This window comes from Plecotus auritus (genome assembly GCF_963455305.1).
Source record: "Plecotus auritus genome assembly, chromosome: 1".
Classification (NCBI taxonomy): Eukaryota; Metazoa; Chordata; class Mammalia; order Chiroptera; family Vespertilionidae; genus Plecotus; species Plecotus auritus.
The window spans coordinates 224,966,575-224,982,227 of NC_137770.1; the positions used below are offsets into that span (position 1 = coordinate 224,966,575).

Sequence of the window (15,653 nt, forward strand, 5' to 3'; positions counted from 1 at the left end):
TTTATCTTTTATTCATACAAACAATACATACACAAGACTGTATATTGTTTGAAGACTGCAATAATTTTCTAGTGTAACAACTCTGTAACAAAATTTAACTAAATGTAACATTTATGAAAATATAAATCTCTGATTGGGTAATTCTTCCCAACAATACAAAGTTTACATAAAAACATTCAATATGAGCTATCAGTTTGCAAACAAGTTAGGAAAAATCATTCAAGTCACTTGTTAAACTCTATTGGCTGTTACATAGAACATTCACACACTACATTTAATCCATCTAGGCGTTTAATTCTTAGAAATGTGTGGCATGGAGGTCCAACAGATAATGACAGGAATAAGATGTGTTGTCTCTGAAGTGCTAAAAAAAAAAGCATTGCCTCATACAGTAAATTCCAGGTGATCTGTACCTGGGCTGGGCCTTCTCTGGGTACCACCTCCCTGGCTGGTAGCTAGACCAGGAGGGACATCCTAACAAAAGTCTTTCACTGTGGATTGGGTGTTCCTCTCTGAATAACATCTCTTTCCAACAATCAAGATGTCACTATTTTTTTTTTCTTACATTGCTCCACTACATCCCTGTGAGGGCTATGGCAGATGCTACCATGATCTTTATTTTACACTTTACAGAAACAATACAGCAGGGAGGTGAAAGATCTGTCTACGGATATGTGATGAGTTCATGGCAGTGCGGGACCAAAAGCGAGTCAGCTCCTTGTTCGTTATTCTGTCTACTCGAGTCACAACTGCCCCTTTCAAACAAAACTAAACCGCCTCTACTGACCCCCTTTGGAAAGTTATCCACGGACATGCCACGTGAAGAAAATCACTTTCCCCTTTCGGGATGTAATGTTTTCTTTTAAATAGGTGACGTAGTTTTTTAAAAAGAGAGTGAATACATCTAGAAAAGTCTCTGAAGAGTCCTCGAGCGGAAAGGGAGACAGATAAAGAAGCAAACACACAGTGTGTAGAAGTAAGAAAGCGATTACAAACAGGGACAATAAAGAGCCTTTGGACACCCCGAAGATGTATGGCATATTTTAGCACAAAGACAGGCATCTTCCATTTGTCCCAGAGTATTTGGTCACCTATCTGGGTTTTCCAAGGAAAGAGGAGAAGTAAGAGTAAGGCAGATGTTGTCTGTGTTTCCTAGATGGTGAGTCGAGAAAGCGTTCCTTCTGTTAAGATTTACTGCAGGGATTTAGGAAATAACTTATGCTTCCATACAACTGACTGAACAGCACAGACTTCTGTTAGTACGATGATAGGAATGAACAGGCGTTTGGAACACATCTGTAATGCCCTTCCTGAAAAATCTCTGCACCCAGCACACGTAGGCATTGCAAAAAGACATGAAAAGATTGTGGTTCCTTAGTAAATGTGTTCTTCTGCAGCCCAGGAAATAGCTTCAAAAACCGTATGTCCCGTGATACAGAAACCTTGGCATGCGATTGTCGCCACCGTATTTTCACGAAGGCCGACTCTGCGGGTTCGGCAGCCCTATGACGGTGGCAGGTAGCTCTCGTCCCAGTCCAGTTCGTGGCCTCACACTGCACATTCTTTCTCTTGGGAAACTGGGAGTACGTCTGGGCATTTTCAATACATGATTTTGCACTGTTAGGCCTTCCTTCTGCAGACTGGGTTTACACAGTTGTCAGGATTGTAAAATGTAAGGAGAGATTAAGGCTGTGTTTACTTATGGCCGCACAATCACTTGAAGTCAAACAGCCCTGTGTGTTCGCGATTTCATCCGATTTCTGTAAAACTGGTGCCAGTCCACATGCTCTCCAGCCTCTCTCAGCTGGACCCATGGCATGAGTTATGTTGCTTTCCCCCCCACAGTTTTAAAACCACCTTCTCTCCCCAGGTGATGTAGTCATTGAAATATGATTGCCACAAATCCTCTAGGAAAGTCTCAAGACTTCAATCCTGGGTAAACTTGACAGAAAGAACAAACCCAAAAACCCATTTCCCATTTCTGTACATTTCACAGGAGCGTGTGAATCAGTCACCCGGGGACTCCGGCCTCTTTCTTGTCCGTTAAGAAATGAGTGGTTTATCCTTTGGGAAGCAGGAGAGACTCGGCCCACCGCTCTCTTGTGCCTGTCTCTGTGTCTCTGATGAGCAGGGAAAACCTTCTCGTCAGTTTTCAGGGCCATAGCTGTGGCCCCTGGGTTCCAGGGCAGCACACACCCGGTCGTAGCAAGAATTGTGTTTCTTGGAGGGCGTCGCCTCGTTGGGCTCAGTGGGCTCACTCACCGTGATAGGGCTGTCCCTTGCAAAGACCTCAGTGGACTCTCTCCACAAGCAATCCACAGACGCCTTGAAACAGTAGCTACTACACTTCGCCCTGGATGTCTGCGTCGCGTTGTTGAATATCTGCCTGCTATTCGAAGTGGCGATTTTAATCTTCAGGGCAGCGTCCACACGGTCCACCACCGTGTATATCCCTATGCTCCCGTCGTCAAAACCCACCACGATGTGCAGGTGCCTCTGGGAGAGGGCAAGAAACGTGGGTGTTTTGTAAAGGGAACAAGCACCGATGTTTTTGCCGTCGGCCAGCCTCATGACGATTAAGCTGGACATGGCACCGTTTTCATCCTCGTCCTCCCCGCTTCGGAAACAGATGTACACCAGGTAGCGACCATCCCGAGACAACCTCTGCCTCCAGATGACCCCAGAGGCGTGCACCACCCGTAACTTACCGCTGTGCAAATCGAGCACGTTGATATTTTCATCTCCCCGGGAGATGATGCCTAACTTTCCGTTGGGAGAAATTTCAAAATCCTCCAGAGTTTTCAGGAAGTTGTTTGGAAGCTGCACGCGGCGACAGATCACTTCATCTGTCAGACTCCAGATGTTCACCGTCTCGGCCGACGTGATAAACACGATGATGTCGGGGCAGTCGGGGATGAGTTTGAAGTTCACGATGGTGGTGCCGTCCTCGCAGCAGAACTTCTTGGTGATGCTTCCTGTCCACAGGCTGACGGCCAGCACCTTGCTTTGGGTCATCCCCACCACGAAGGTGTTGGCGGAGGTGATGAAGGCGTTCTGCAGCGAGGTAAGGATGTTGCAGACCCTGTGGCCCGTGGCCAGTCTCCAGACCCGGGAGGCGTTTTCCTCGCACAGAGACACCACAAACTGGTCGTTGTGTGTGATCAGCAGCTGCGATATCCGCTGCCCATTGATTCGGAAGAGGTTTTCCCCACTGCTTGTGTGCCAGACGTACTGGCTGCTTTTGTCATCCGAGGTCACCATCACGTCCCCGGAGGACGTCAGCACGCAGTGCTCCACCACGCCCTCGTGTTTGAACACCGCCTCGATGAAGCCGCTGCTGAAGTTCCACTTATGCACACAATCCGAGCCATCGAGCGAGTAGATGATTTCCCCTCTCGCGGGTAACATCAGGCTCTGGATGGGCTTCCCGGTCTTATCGATGTTGGACATAGCTGTGATGATGTCGACGTCCCAGATAGACAGCACGCCACTGGTTGATAAAGAGAGCAGCATGTTGTGGTGACTGGACTTCACCAGCTTCACGATGGTCCCTGAGATCTCCTGTAAGCTCGCCATGCACTGGCCCGTGTCCCGCCTCCAGAAGAACACGGCGGCGGTGTTTTCCATGGTGGCGATGATGCAGTCCCCGTTTTTGGACAGCACGGCAGATACGAAGCGCTCGTTGTGCTTTGCTCGGAACTTCTCAGCCACCTTCCACATGCCGGTGTCTAAGAGCTCAATGCTGAGGGCTTTGCAGATCAGAATTGCACTCTGGTCCTCCGACAGCTCGATGCTGACCACCTCGCTGTCTTCCCTGCGGCAGTCAAAGTCGTCGGTCAGCTGGGGGCTGGAAATGTCCTCAGTGTTCCAGACAGAAAGGCTTCCCTCACTGTCCACCATTACCATTTCTTGAGCCGTGTCCAAGATAAGAAGAAATTTCACAAAGCCGCCTGAAAATTCAGACGTCACCGTGCATAACTTTTCTCCACTCCCTAAATGAAAGATGGTGGTGGTGTTCAGGTACTGCCCACAGAAAGCATATATCCCATCCAGAGAGCACTGGACACACGTCACTTCGTACCAGCAGTGGAACTGGTAGAGGGGCCATCCGTAGAGCAGATCGATGATAGTGACGTCTTTGCTGGCTTCGAGCCAAGCCAGGGCGTGGTTGACGGACAGTGTAAATCCATTGATGTAGGTGGAGCCACTTCCATGCTTGGTCCCTTTGATCTCCACTTCGGACAGGAGACAAGAATTGACATTGTCATAAATCAACAAGGTGTTATTGGTCGTAGCCACCACAAGATATTTTTCGTCCCCGCTGAGTTTCATGCCCAGGATGACAGACTGGGCTGTTGTGATTTGCCTGAGAAGTTGACGTGTTTCCACATCCCAGGTGCTGATGGAACCGCTTTCTAAAGCCGTGAGGACAGTCCTGGGGTTACAAGTAGGCAGGATCTCGGTGACGTGCAGGTGACTGGATGCCAAGGGGAGACGCTCCGGGCTGTATGTCACGTCCATGGATGAATGGAGCGGCACAATGGAGCAATATTTGGGCCCGTCCTTGTCACACTCCAGGAGAAGGTGTCTCAGTTTGGGCAGGGAACTGAGGACAGGCAGCAGCCTTTGCTGAAGCTCTGCTGAAAGGGAGCCGGGAAATGCAATGACCTTGCTTTTGAGGCTGCGGAGGGTGTTGGCCAGGAACTTCATCTCCTTCTCTTGCGAGTAGTTGTAAGCCAGCTCGATGTCTGAGAGCACTTTGTCGAACTGGCCAATTTTGATCATGGTGTAAAGCCAGCTGAAGTTCATGATGATGCCGTACAGCAGGTCATCGGTTTTTCCACACCTCATCAGGTGGTACAAGAGCTCGGACATTTTCCGATGATTGACGAAGAAGATGTCGGGCTCCAGTGGATTACACTGGAAAACCCAGGGCTGGTCTGGGGCCTGTCTGTCAAATGAAGCCTGTTCCATGAAGTGCTTTTCTTCCTCCAGCAGGCTTCTGCTCTCCAAGTCCAGGCAGCCATTCAAGTAGGGGTCTTCGAGGCAAAAGGCTTTCCTCCTGCCCCCTGACCAGACCCCCAGAAAATAGTCTGCCAGGATGGTGTGCATTTCATGCAGGTGATTGTCTTCCTTCAGATACAGCTTCTGGGCTATGAGCTGCAGGTGTCTGTTGGCCCAGACCAGGAGTGTCACGTTCTTCACGTGTCTTTCTATTAAGTATCCACTGAGGCCCTCCTTGAGCCTCGCGATGTACAGGTAAGGTACTCTCAGGGGATTGCTGGGCCTGGTGTGCTCACTGAGCTCATTCATGACCCTGTTGTCTAGGGCCAGCACATCCTCCAGTTCCATTTCACTCAAACCCATCTTGGCCATGGTGATGTAACCAAGAGCCCTGGAGACCAGTTTCTGGCCACACTTCTTCTCCAAGGACCAGAAGAGCTGCTCTATACTCTCGTGAACGGTGACACAGAGGGAGGATTCATCGACATCTTTGTGAGACCTCCAGTGTCTCACCTCCCTGAAGGTCAGGTTCACGAACATGGGCAGCGTGCACTTGGAGAACGCGTTGTTCACGTAAATCTGCTGGCCCGAGGTGACCTTCCTTTTGACTCGCAGCAGCTGGTGCTTAAGGACCTGGCTGCACATCTTCTTGTCCCGGGGAATCAACTCGATGTAGTTGTTTTCCTCGCGGATAAGGCACCTTAGTTTCTGCAGGATCCCGTGTTTGTTGGGCAGTGTGGAGAGGACTACCCGTACGAAGCGGGGAAGGTGAGCAGGGAGCCACCAAAGCTTCCTGGCCTCGTCACCCTCTGAGAGCTGCTCTAGGGCGTCGAATATTATTACTAGAGGTCTCTGCTGTGAAGACTCGTTCAAAAGGTTTATAAATAAGTCACGGAGGTCATGAATCTTCTTAGGGTAGTTTTGAACCAGACACCGGTAGTTCACTGCCAATTGTTCGCAAACACTCAGGAGGAGAGTCCTGAGGTCAGTACTCATGTCTGTGCTTCCTAGAAATCGCACGACTATTACTGGGTCTGATTCTGGTCCTGCGTGTTCATGTAGCCAGCCATAAGCCTAAAACATAAAGGTGGCGTTTAGCATGGTAATACATATTCACGTGCTCATACACTGCAACATCTCTTCTCGGTAGAGGTCAGACTTCTGGGAACGCGGGCCATGCAGAAAGTCATCTAGAACCAGGAAATGGAAGAACCTTCTGAGAAGGTCAAAGAGCTGTCACAAAGCTCACGCCCTAAAATCTTTAGGTGAGACCCTCAGGATCACTCATCTAAAGGTAATAAAATAGTGAGTAGTAATATTTCAACCAAAGGCAACATTCAGCTTGTAGTCTAAAAGTTACAAAGTGGTTCATCAACAGTAAATCTGAGTATCTAGTATGGTCATGACATTTTAAAATGCTGAATCCCATCTCTGGGCATGGTTGTTGGCGCATAGTAGGTACCTAGTAAGTGTTTAATGAGTAGCTTACATAATAATTTATGCTATATCAAGTAAAATCTTTTCATTAATTGGATCACGTAATACCATATATGGTTGAACAAATTTCCAGTTAATTAAAATGCAATAAAAAATAGTACTGCCCTAACCGGTTTGGCTCAGTAGATAGAGCATCAGCCTGAGGACTGAAGGGTCCCAGGTTCGATTCCCCAGTCAAAGGCATGTACCTTGGTTGCGGGCACATCCCCAGTGGGGAGTGTGCAGGAGGCAGCTGATCGATGTTTCTAACTCCCTATCCCTCTCCCTTCCTCTCTGTAAAAAAATCAATAAAATATATTAAAAAAATAGTACTAAAATGACACTGAATATAATTTTTTATGCTTCAGAGACATTTTATATGTTGTGATGCTATAGGGTCATCATGATTATTATTTATCATGAAAATCTGTTTAAAAGGGTTTTGCTAAATTTGTGCTTTATAATAGTTTACTATATAAACAGGAACTCATCATTCTCCATTATCTGTCTGTAGGGAACATGGGAATTACAGTGTCATTTAACAGAAGTGGAAACGGAGGTCCAGGCTGGAGAAACGACTTGCTTGGAGTTAAATGGTTATCAGCGGACAAAGTTGGAGAAGTTAATTTGACTTCCATTCTAGTCCCCCCCCCCCCTCAGCCCCCACCCCGCCCCCTCTCTTGTTTGCTGGGCTATGGAGAGGATCTTGGTAGAAAGATACTACAAATGTGTTGTTGACTATCTAGGAGCCAAGGAAGTGACAAGCTAAGAAAAAATTTCTCTGAGAGATGCTTAGCCAGGACAAGGAGTGTGGGAGGGAAGGACCTCCAGGAAGCCACGAGAAGGCCTCAGAAGAGGCAGGAAGCAGCTCTCAACACCTGCCAAGACCAGAGGGTGCAGAGCCCAGTTCAGAGCAGTACTGGTCATACCAGAACTTTCTGGCCACCTTACCTTTCCTACATACCCTCCGCTGCAACCCTGTAGGGGTCATAAAGGTGTTTGGATTTGGTATTAGGGAAGGAGGGGGAGAAGTGCTGTGTGGAGAAAGAAAGGAGCCCTGGCCGGTGTGGCTCAGTTGGTTGGGCGTCATCCTGTGCACCGAAGGTTTGTGGGTTCAATTCCCGGTCAGAGCATACGCCCATGTCATGGGCCCAATCTGTTTCTCTCTCTCCCTCTCCCATCTTTCTCTCTCTCTCTCTCTCTCTCTCTCTCTCTCTCTCTCTCTCTCTCTCTCTCTTTGAAAATCAATAAAAATATTTTTTTTAAAGAAAAGAAAAGATGACCACACCCCTGCCTATCACTGTAGATACTTTGCTTTTGGTAAGCCTCAGCTGGGAGAGAGAAATGTAGACTGAAATTTAATTATCATCTTAGACTGGAAATATTAGTTGCAGAACTGAGACTGATCTCATGTCCAGAAGCAGCTGGAGGGTGTGTCTTTGCTGAGGGGTGAGGAGAGCTGTGAGATGCGCACTAGTTTCCATTCGAGTGAGGGCCAGCCCCACAGCGTGAGTCTGAACAGTGGGAGAAAATATCAAGCTGTCCTATAATCGCACCCTATGAGTCTTCCTCTTTCAATTCAGCTGTTATACCAGCAAAAGGGAAACACTGAAGTGTCATCCAAAAAGATTAATTATAACCCAGATAGTACACACAGAAGATGGAAATGAATATGGTCAATTTAACGTTTCCCCAAAGTAAGTTTTTGATAAATATGCACGTAAAAGAATAGGCTTTTACCTTCTTTGCCACTTCAGCTAGCAGGAGCGTCTTCCCCGTGCATGGTCCACCATATATAATAAGCGGGTTGATGTGCCCCGTTTTGCTCGGGAGGATGTATTTATGGACTCTGGTTAGAGATTCGCACTTGTACTCATAGAAAGAGGCATATGTTTTACATAACGAGGAATGCTGGAGGATTTCGTCGTAGAGTGTATCAGTCTCAGTGTCAAAATTCTGCTGTACCGTTGCCTGAATTATATCGATCATGTCCTCATAAAATTGTTTGCCAAGGCCTTCTATGTAGTGATTTTCTATTTCCTGGGAATAGCCGAGTTTCATGTCACAATGAGTAACAGACGTGTATACTCTGAGATTAGATGATGCAACAATCGTAGGAATAAATTCATCCCTGAGTTTTATCAGCTTCTCTTGGGCTTCTGGGTCCCGGATAATCCTCGGGTCTGTCCCAGTGATATCCATGTATTTTCCCATCTCTGGGATTTTCACAAAACGCTCAATGTTAGCAATTTTCCTAATGTAGCAGACGCACTTCTTCAGGAATGCGGGAGTTTGCTTGCCTAGGGCGAAGTCAAACTCATCCTCTATAGCTGAAAGCAAACAAAATCAGCTTATTGAACGAAACAAAGAAGCAACAGACTGTCAGCCCAGCTCTTAACTCTCCAGTCCTAGAGGTAGATTATTCTATAGAAAAATTTCTTCATTCCTTAATTTCCTATTTGTGCTTCCTACACAGCCTGGAACCCAGAACAATGGGTTTTAAATACAATTCTTCCATTCTCTCCCCAGTAGCAAGGAGAGGTTGAACATAAGAAAGAAAGCATACCAAGTTTATATGTCGGTTACTCCTTACTTAGCTTCTTTCCTCTCAGACGTCAGGGGTCTAAGAGTGCAGAGCAGGGACCCATTGGGGCCAGGAAGGAATGAGGAAGAGGCCAAATGGCAGATCCAGTTTACTGCTTCCTGGTCAGTCTCCCCTTTACATGTAGCTTCACCATTTTGTTTGAGGTGCATTGTACCCCAAACAGTTAAGGGCAAATATCAATATAAAAAGCATGTTTAAAATACAATCGTGTTCTGCCCTGGCCGGTTTGGCTCAGTGGATGGAGCGTCGGCCTGGGGACTGAAGGGTCCCGGGTTCGATTCCGGTCAAGGGCATGTACCTTGGTTGCGGGCACATCCCCAGTGGGGGGCGTGCAGGAGGCAGCTGATCGATGCTTCTCTCTCATCGATGTTTCCATCTCTCTGTCCCTCTCCCTTCCTCTCTGTAAAAAATCAATAAAATATATTTAAAAAAAAAAGAAAAAAAATACAATCGTGTTCTGATGATTGATCAATCTGAATTATCCATGTCATTGTTAAACCACATTATATCTATCAATCAGATCAGGTATAGAAAAATGACTTAGTATGTAACTTTAGTTCTTCTGAGATAAGGCTTATAAAACATATGCTTACATACAAGTAAATATACATTATAAATCACTCAAGGCTCCATAGGAACATTTAAAATTAGATCCGTCGTAAGAAAAACATCACTTGTGCATCATTTTAGGGAAGAAAAATAAAAATGAATGAAATGAATTTTAAGGCATGCAGTCTTGTTAAACTGCCCACCTGCCTTCACTTCCTTCTTTCTTCTCTCCCTCCCCCTTTGCTATCCTCCATCCAGTTGGTCTTATTGAGCACCTACTATGTGCCAGGCACGCTGCTAGTTGCTCAGGATGCAATGGAGAGAAAATAGACTATGCTGAGAGAAAAAACCTTTATGGAGCTCTCAGTCCAGTGGAGGACAGCAGACACGAATCACAGAGCACCACTAATAAATGTATTATGATTGTTTCAGTCCCAGGAAGGAGAATAACATGGTGCAGTGACAGAAAACAATCGGGGGTGGGGAGGAGGGTGACCCTAATCCACTTGGAGAGGCCAGGAAGGGAGGTAAGTACTGAGCTGGAGTCTGATGGGAGCATGGGGTGAGGGGGTGGTGCTCAGAATGAACAGGGCTGGTCATAAGCGGAAAACATTGCCATGTGCTGTCCACAACTCCAACATCAAGCAAAACCTAAAACATACTTGTATTCTATACAGTGACTATTAAGGAATGTGGGGATTTTATTTTAAAATGATGCCTTTTAGTGGGACTCCCGTAATAATATTTCTTCAGTGATGATAGTGATTGATCACAATTTGTGACTTAAGAAGATATATTTGTAAGAAGATGTGTTTATAGCTACCAGTGTTGAGTGAGCTGTGTCATTTGCGTCAGTATGTTTTACTAAGGGTTTTAATCAGACAACTTGATTAAGGAGGCCAGTCTAGTCTTCTTTTTATAGAAGAGCAGGGACTCCTTATCATGTAGACTAGGAAAGGTCCAAGAAATCTTGACTTTATGAGCTCCTGCAGAGAGCAGCCTTTGGCCCACATCTTTTCCAGGCATCTGTGTAAAATGCTAGGACCACACTGGATTGCCTGGGTGCTGCATTCTCAGCATCACGCAGAGAGACAAGTGGCCAAACCATAATCTCTTCACATGATGAATGATAACCAGGACATGCACTGCTACCTCTGACTCCTGAAAACAAGTCAACTGTAACCTAACTGACATGGGTATCACTCTCTGGACGAGAGTATATTCCAGGGTTAACTGTAGTATCCTTTATATTTTCAGAAATCTTGAAAATACCAATACTAGCAATCATGAGTGTTGATAATAAATGCAACATAGAAAGCGATACAGACAAAGCAAGCTGGTAGAGCCCACCTAAGCTTGGCTCAGAGGGAAAAAGACAGACTGTACACAAGAGTGCCTGGTTGATGGTCTCGACCCGTGGTCGGCAAACTGCGGCTCGCGAGCCACGTGTGGCTCTTTGCCCCTTGAGTGTGGCTCTTCCACAAAATGCCACGGCCTGGGCAAGTCTATTTTGAAGAAGTGGTGTTAGAAGAAGTTTAATTTAAAAAAATTTGGCTCTCAAAAGAAATTTCAATCGTTGTATTATTGATATTTGTCTCTGTTGACTAATGAGTTTGCCGACCACTGGTCTAGGGGCTTAATCACAAGGAACAATAACAGCCTGTAATTATTGGAATTGAGAGTCTAGGTCAGTGGTCGGCAAACTCATTAGTCAACAGAGCGGCAAACCGCGGCTTGCGAGCCTCATGTGGCTCGCGAGCCGCAGTTTGCCGACCACTGGTCTAGACCTAATAAATATACCTGAGTAAAAGAGCCATCAAAGAAGAAGTCAATTCCAGAGTTATTTTTAGAAACAAAGTGCATCATCATGATTTCAGGGGACTTTTATGAGTAATTTCTGATATTTACTTGTTTATAAATTTTATAAACTTCCCCCTTCCTTACTATGCAGTATTTGTTTTCTCTCCTTGCATTTTTTTTAATATCCGAAAATTGAACCAGTCACAGCACCTGGTACAAGACACATTAGGAGGATAGGCCCATCCCTGGTAACTAGCATTCATGAGGCATTAATCTCTGTACTCTCCCCTCAGTTTTGACTGTAGAGTACCATTTTGAGGTCTAATTTATTTCTTTTTCTCTCCTGTTATATAAAAATGTAAAGCTTTCCAGATTCTAGTTAGTATTCATATTTTCAAGATTTCTAAAAATATAAAATACTAGAGGCCCAGTGCATGAATTTGTGCATGGTGGGGTCCCTCAGCCTCGTCAGCGATTGGGGCAGATTGGGGCGTCTCGCCCAGTCCTGATTGGGGCCATCGGGGCCAGCCAGCGGGGGTGGGGTAGAGGCCCCGGGAGATGGGCCAGCCAGGGGGAGGGGCCTCGGGAGGTTGGAGGTTGGCCAGCCAGTGGGGGGTGGAGGGGAGGTCTGTGGGAGGTTCTGATCAGAGCTGGCCGGCTGGCAGGAAGGGGGGAGGGGCTGTGGGAGGGTCTGATCAGAGTGATTGGGGCCGGCAGGGGCAGGGGCCACGGAGGTTGGTTAGGGGCCGTGGAGGTTGGCCAGCAGCAGGAGGTTGGCTGTGGGAGCGCACTGACCACCAGGGGACAGCTCCTGCATTGAGTGTCTGCCCCCTGGTGGTCAGTGTGCGTCATAGCGACTGGTTGACCTGTCGTTCTGGTTGTTCGGTTGTAATGGTCACTTAGACTTTCATATAGATACTACAGTTGACCCTTGAACAACATGGGTTTGAGCTGTGCAGATCCACTTATATGTGGAATTTTTTCCATAAATTTGTACAACACTGTAAATGTATTTTCTCATCCTTATGATTTTATTAATATTTTCTTTTCTCTAGGTTAATTTTTGTGTGAGAACACAGTATGTAATACATATACAAAATATGTGTTCATCGAGTGTTTATGTTATTGGTAAAGCTTCCAGTCAACAGTAGGCTATCAGTATTTAAATTTTGGGTGTCAGGTCATGTGTGGACATTTGACTGCACAGGGGGGTTGGCACCCCTAACCCACACATTGTTCAAGGGTTATCTGTACATCCATTTCAAAGAGTGGGTACTTCTCCAGCAATTTTCATTGTGCAGATATGGTCTTAAAATGAGTTTGAAATGTAAAATAAATAAAACTGTTCTGAGCATGTATATCTTTAAGCAATGTAACCTCAGGCAGAAAACAGACGACTTATAGTAGTTCATACTACATAGTATGAAATTATTTATCCTCCTAAATATCTATGTGAACAGAGTTCTTTAGTGTGGAGAAAATGAGACGAAAGTGGCGATGAAATATCTGAGCCCTTGAGCTGTATGATTCTGAAGAGAGGATGCCTTCCCCAAACTGATGTTTCTTGCCAAGAATAGGAAAGCTTTTGCTGTGGGTATTATTTTTTTTAACACAGCATGCTTTTAAAACAGGGTGGTTTTTCCTTCGATAAAGATGAAGATCCAGAGCCTCAAAAATGGATCAACAAGATCCCACAGGAACGGGGATGTTTGTTCATCTGTGTATTCGGAAGACACCACTCATTCCTGCCAATTTTAGTGTTTTCAGGAAGGTTTAAAATAAGACCTAATTTTTGGCAGCTTGCAGAGAATGACTTGGTCAGAGTTATTTATAATTTCTCTGAGCTGGAATCCATGTATCCAGGGAGAATAGTATCAAGTGCAGTTGAGGTTTTCACAAATGCTTTGCTATCATTCTCTAAACCAATCTGAAAATGCAACTACGGTTGCTTTTTCTTCAGTAATTCTATACTATCGACTTTCAAAATAAATGCTACACTGTTGGCTCTGATTCCTTCTGTCATTCAGCTCAAACACTCCATCTACATCTGGACCCACTCATCCTTCATCAGGCCCTATTAGCCTATTACTATTTTGTTCTATACACATCACTTATCCTTTCTGAAATGATCTCGTTCATTTATTTGATTATTTGCCTATCATTTATTTCCCCCCCCCCACACACACACACACACTAAAAAATAAGTTCTGGGAGAGCAGAGACCTTGCCTTCTATTCATGATTGTATCCCTGGTGCCTGGCACATAGTATAAACTCAATGAATGCTTACTGAGTGGGCGAGTGAATGAATGAATGAATGAATGAATGAACAGTTTAACTGGCTGGGTCTGGTCTATTATATCCAGCGTGCTCTGACTTCTTTCAAAAAGTACATTTTCTGGAGAAGTCCTCAAGTGAAGTAAAGGCTTATCGATGAGTTAAAAACGTAAGAACATTTGTCTCTCCAGGAGATGTAGACATTTAGGAAAATTAAATGTTGCCAGGTAGTGAATAAAATTCAATTTGCAGAACCATGAAAGGGAAGCAGTGAATGCGTCTATTATCTATCTGTTCCTTAGTGCACTGAGGATCTACAAAAATTACCTGAGAACAGGTACCTCTTAGCTTGGCTGTGCTTCATTTTCCCCTGTTCGTGTAACAGTTTCACAGCAGCCTTAAATGTCTTTTTGATCTCATCTGATATCTCTTGCCAGGTCTTCTTATTCTCCGCATGGGCAGAAGGCTGCGTCTATGGAAATGTGAAAGTGAGATACGTCTTAAAATCATCAAAGAAACACTGGTATTTAAGAGCAAAAGGACTATTATTATTTGAAGGTTTCTGTGTGCCAATACTATGATAGGAGATTAACAGACAGTATCTCACTTGATACTCCCACTAACTCCAAAAGTTAGAAATTGCTTCCATGTTGTATGTGAACTTGCCCAAGTTACACAAGGATGTGAATCCAAACAGGATGTATTTGCTGGGCTTTCTTATTATACCATGTCGTTCCCTCTCGATTTTTGATACAAATGTCATAACAAAATCATATCTTTAATATTCTCTAAAGAGGAAGGAAAGTTAAAGGGGAGGTGCTCATATGTTATAATTTAATTGTTTTCATTGTTTCTTCTTCATTTGTTTTTCTGATCCTCTAGGAAATAAAACAGGAGGATTGCCCACCAAGAAAGTAGCATTCATATATTCATTCATTAAATTATTTTTTGTCTAAAGAGTGCATTTGAACGAAATTTTCACAAAACCTGGAATATTTTCCCAAAATGGAAAGCAAAGGTAAAAATTATAGGCACTGTATGGTGTATCCGTGTCAGGGCTCAATACTAGTAAAATCAGATTTTGCAGAAACTGGAAAGAGTAAACTGTCACTCCTGTTTTGAAGTTCAAAGTTTATGGCTCCACCTGAGATAATCCCAGCTTTGATGCTTCCTCCAACCACACTTCCTCTCTATTTGCTCTTAGAGGACTTTTAGTGGATCCATGCAGACCTTCCCTGGCTCCAGAGAGGTAGCCCAACACACAACAACATTCTGTGTGTTCCCACTCATCCTTTCAAAGCCATTAACCAATTTCCTTTTCCTGCCCGCTCCTCCAAAGTATTTAAAAATGTTTTATGTTGTCCTAGCCCAGTGGTCAGCAAACTGGGGCTCGCGAGCCACATGCGGCTCTTTGGTCCCTTGAGTGTGGCTCTTCCACAAAATACCACGGCCTGGGCGAGTCTATTTTGAAGAAGTGCCATTAGAAGTTTATGTTTAAAAAATTTGGCTCTCAAAAGAAATTTCAGTCGTTGTACTGTGGATATTTGGCTCTGTTGACGAATGAGTTTGCCGACCACTGCCCTAGCCGGTTTTGTGCAGTGGTTGGAGTGTCAGGTCTCAGGTCCGATTCCGGTCAAGGGCACGTACTTCGTTGCAGGCTGGATCCGCGTGTCCCTGTGGTGTGTGTAGGAGGCAACCAATTGATGTGTCTTTCTAACATCAGTGTTTTTCTCTGTCTCTTCCTCTCCCTTCCACTCTCTCTAAAAATCAATGGAAAAATATCCTTGGGTGAGGATTAACAACAACAAAAAGTTTTATGACTACAATCAATTGACAATAATTATGAACTGTAATAAGCCAAAAATTTGGATGAATGACATGTTAGATATTTTAAGTTGCATGTTACACAACTTATGTCATAATTTCAGGCCAACATTTTAAGT

The 15,653-nt window shown here is 45.0% G+C and overlaps 1 protein-coding gene across 2 annotated transcripts in view; it reads right to left on the reverse strand.

Moving 5' to 3' along the window:
- Window positions 1–15,653, reverse strand: part of NWD2 (NACHT and WD repeat domain containing 2) — a 149,998-nt gene continuing 134,345 nt past the window's right edge. For both annotated transcript variants that reach the window (XM_080677367.1, XM_080677368.1), the window contains 3 exons: window positions 14,038–14,182; window positions 8,221–8,810; window positions 1–6,078 (listed from right to left, as the gene is read on the reverse strand). In XM_080677367.1, coding sequence (XP_080533493.1) covers window positions 2,146–6,078; window positions 8,221–8,810; window positions 14,038–14,182 — 4,668 coding nt within the window. In that variant the 3' untranslated portion in view covers window positions 1–2,145. The remainder of the gene's footprint in view (window positions 6,079–8,220; window positions 8,811–14,037; window positions 14,183–15,653) is intronic.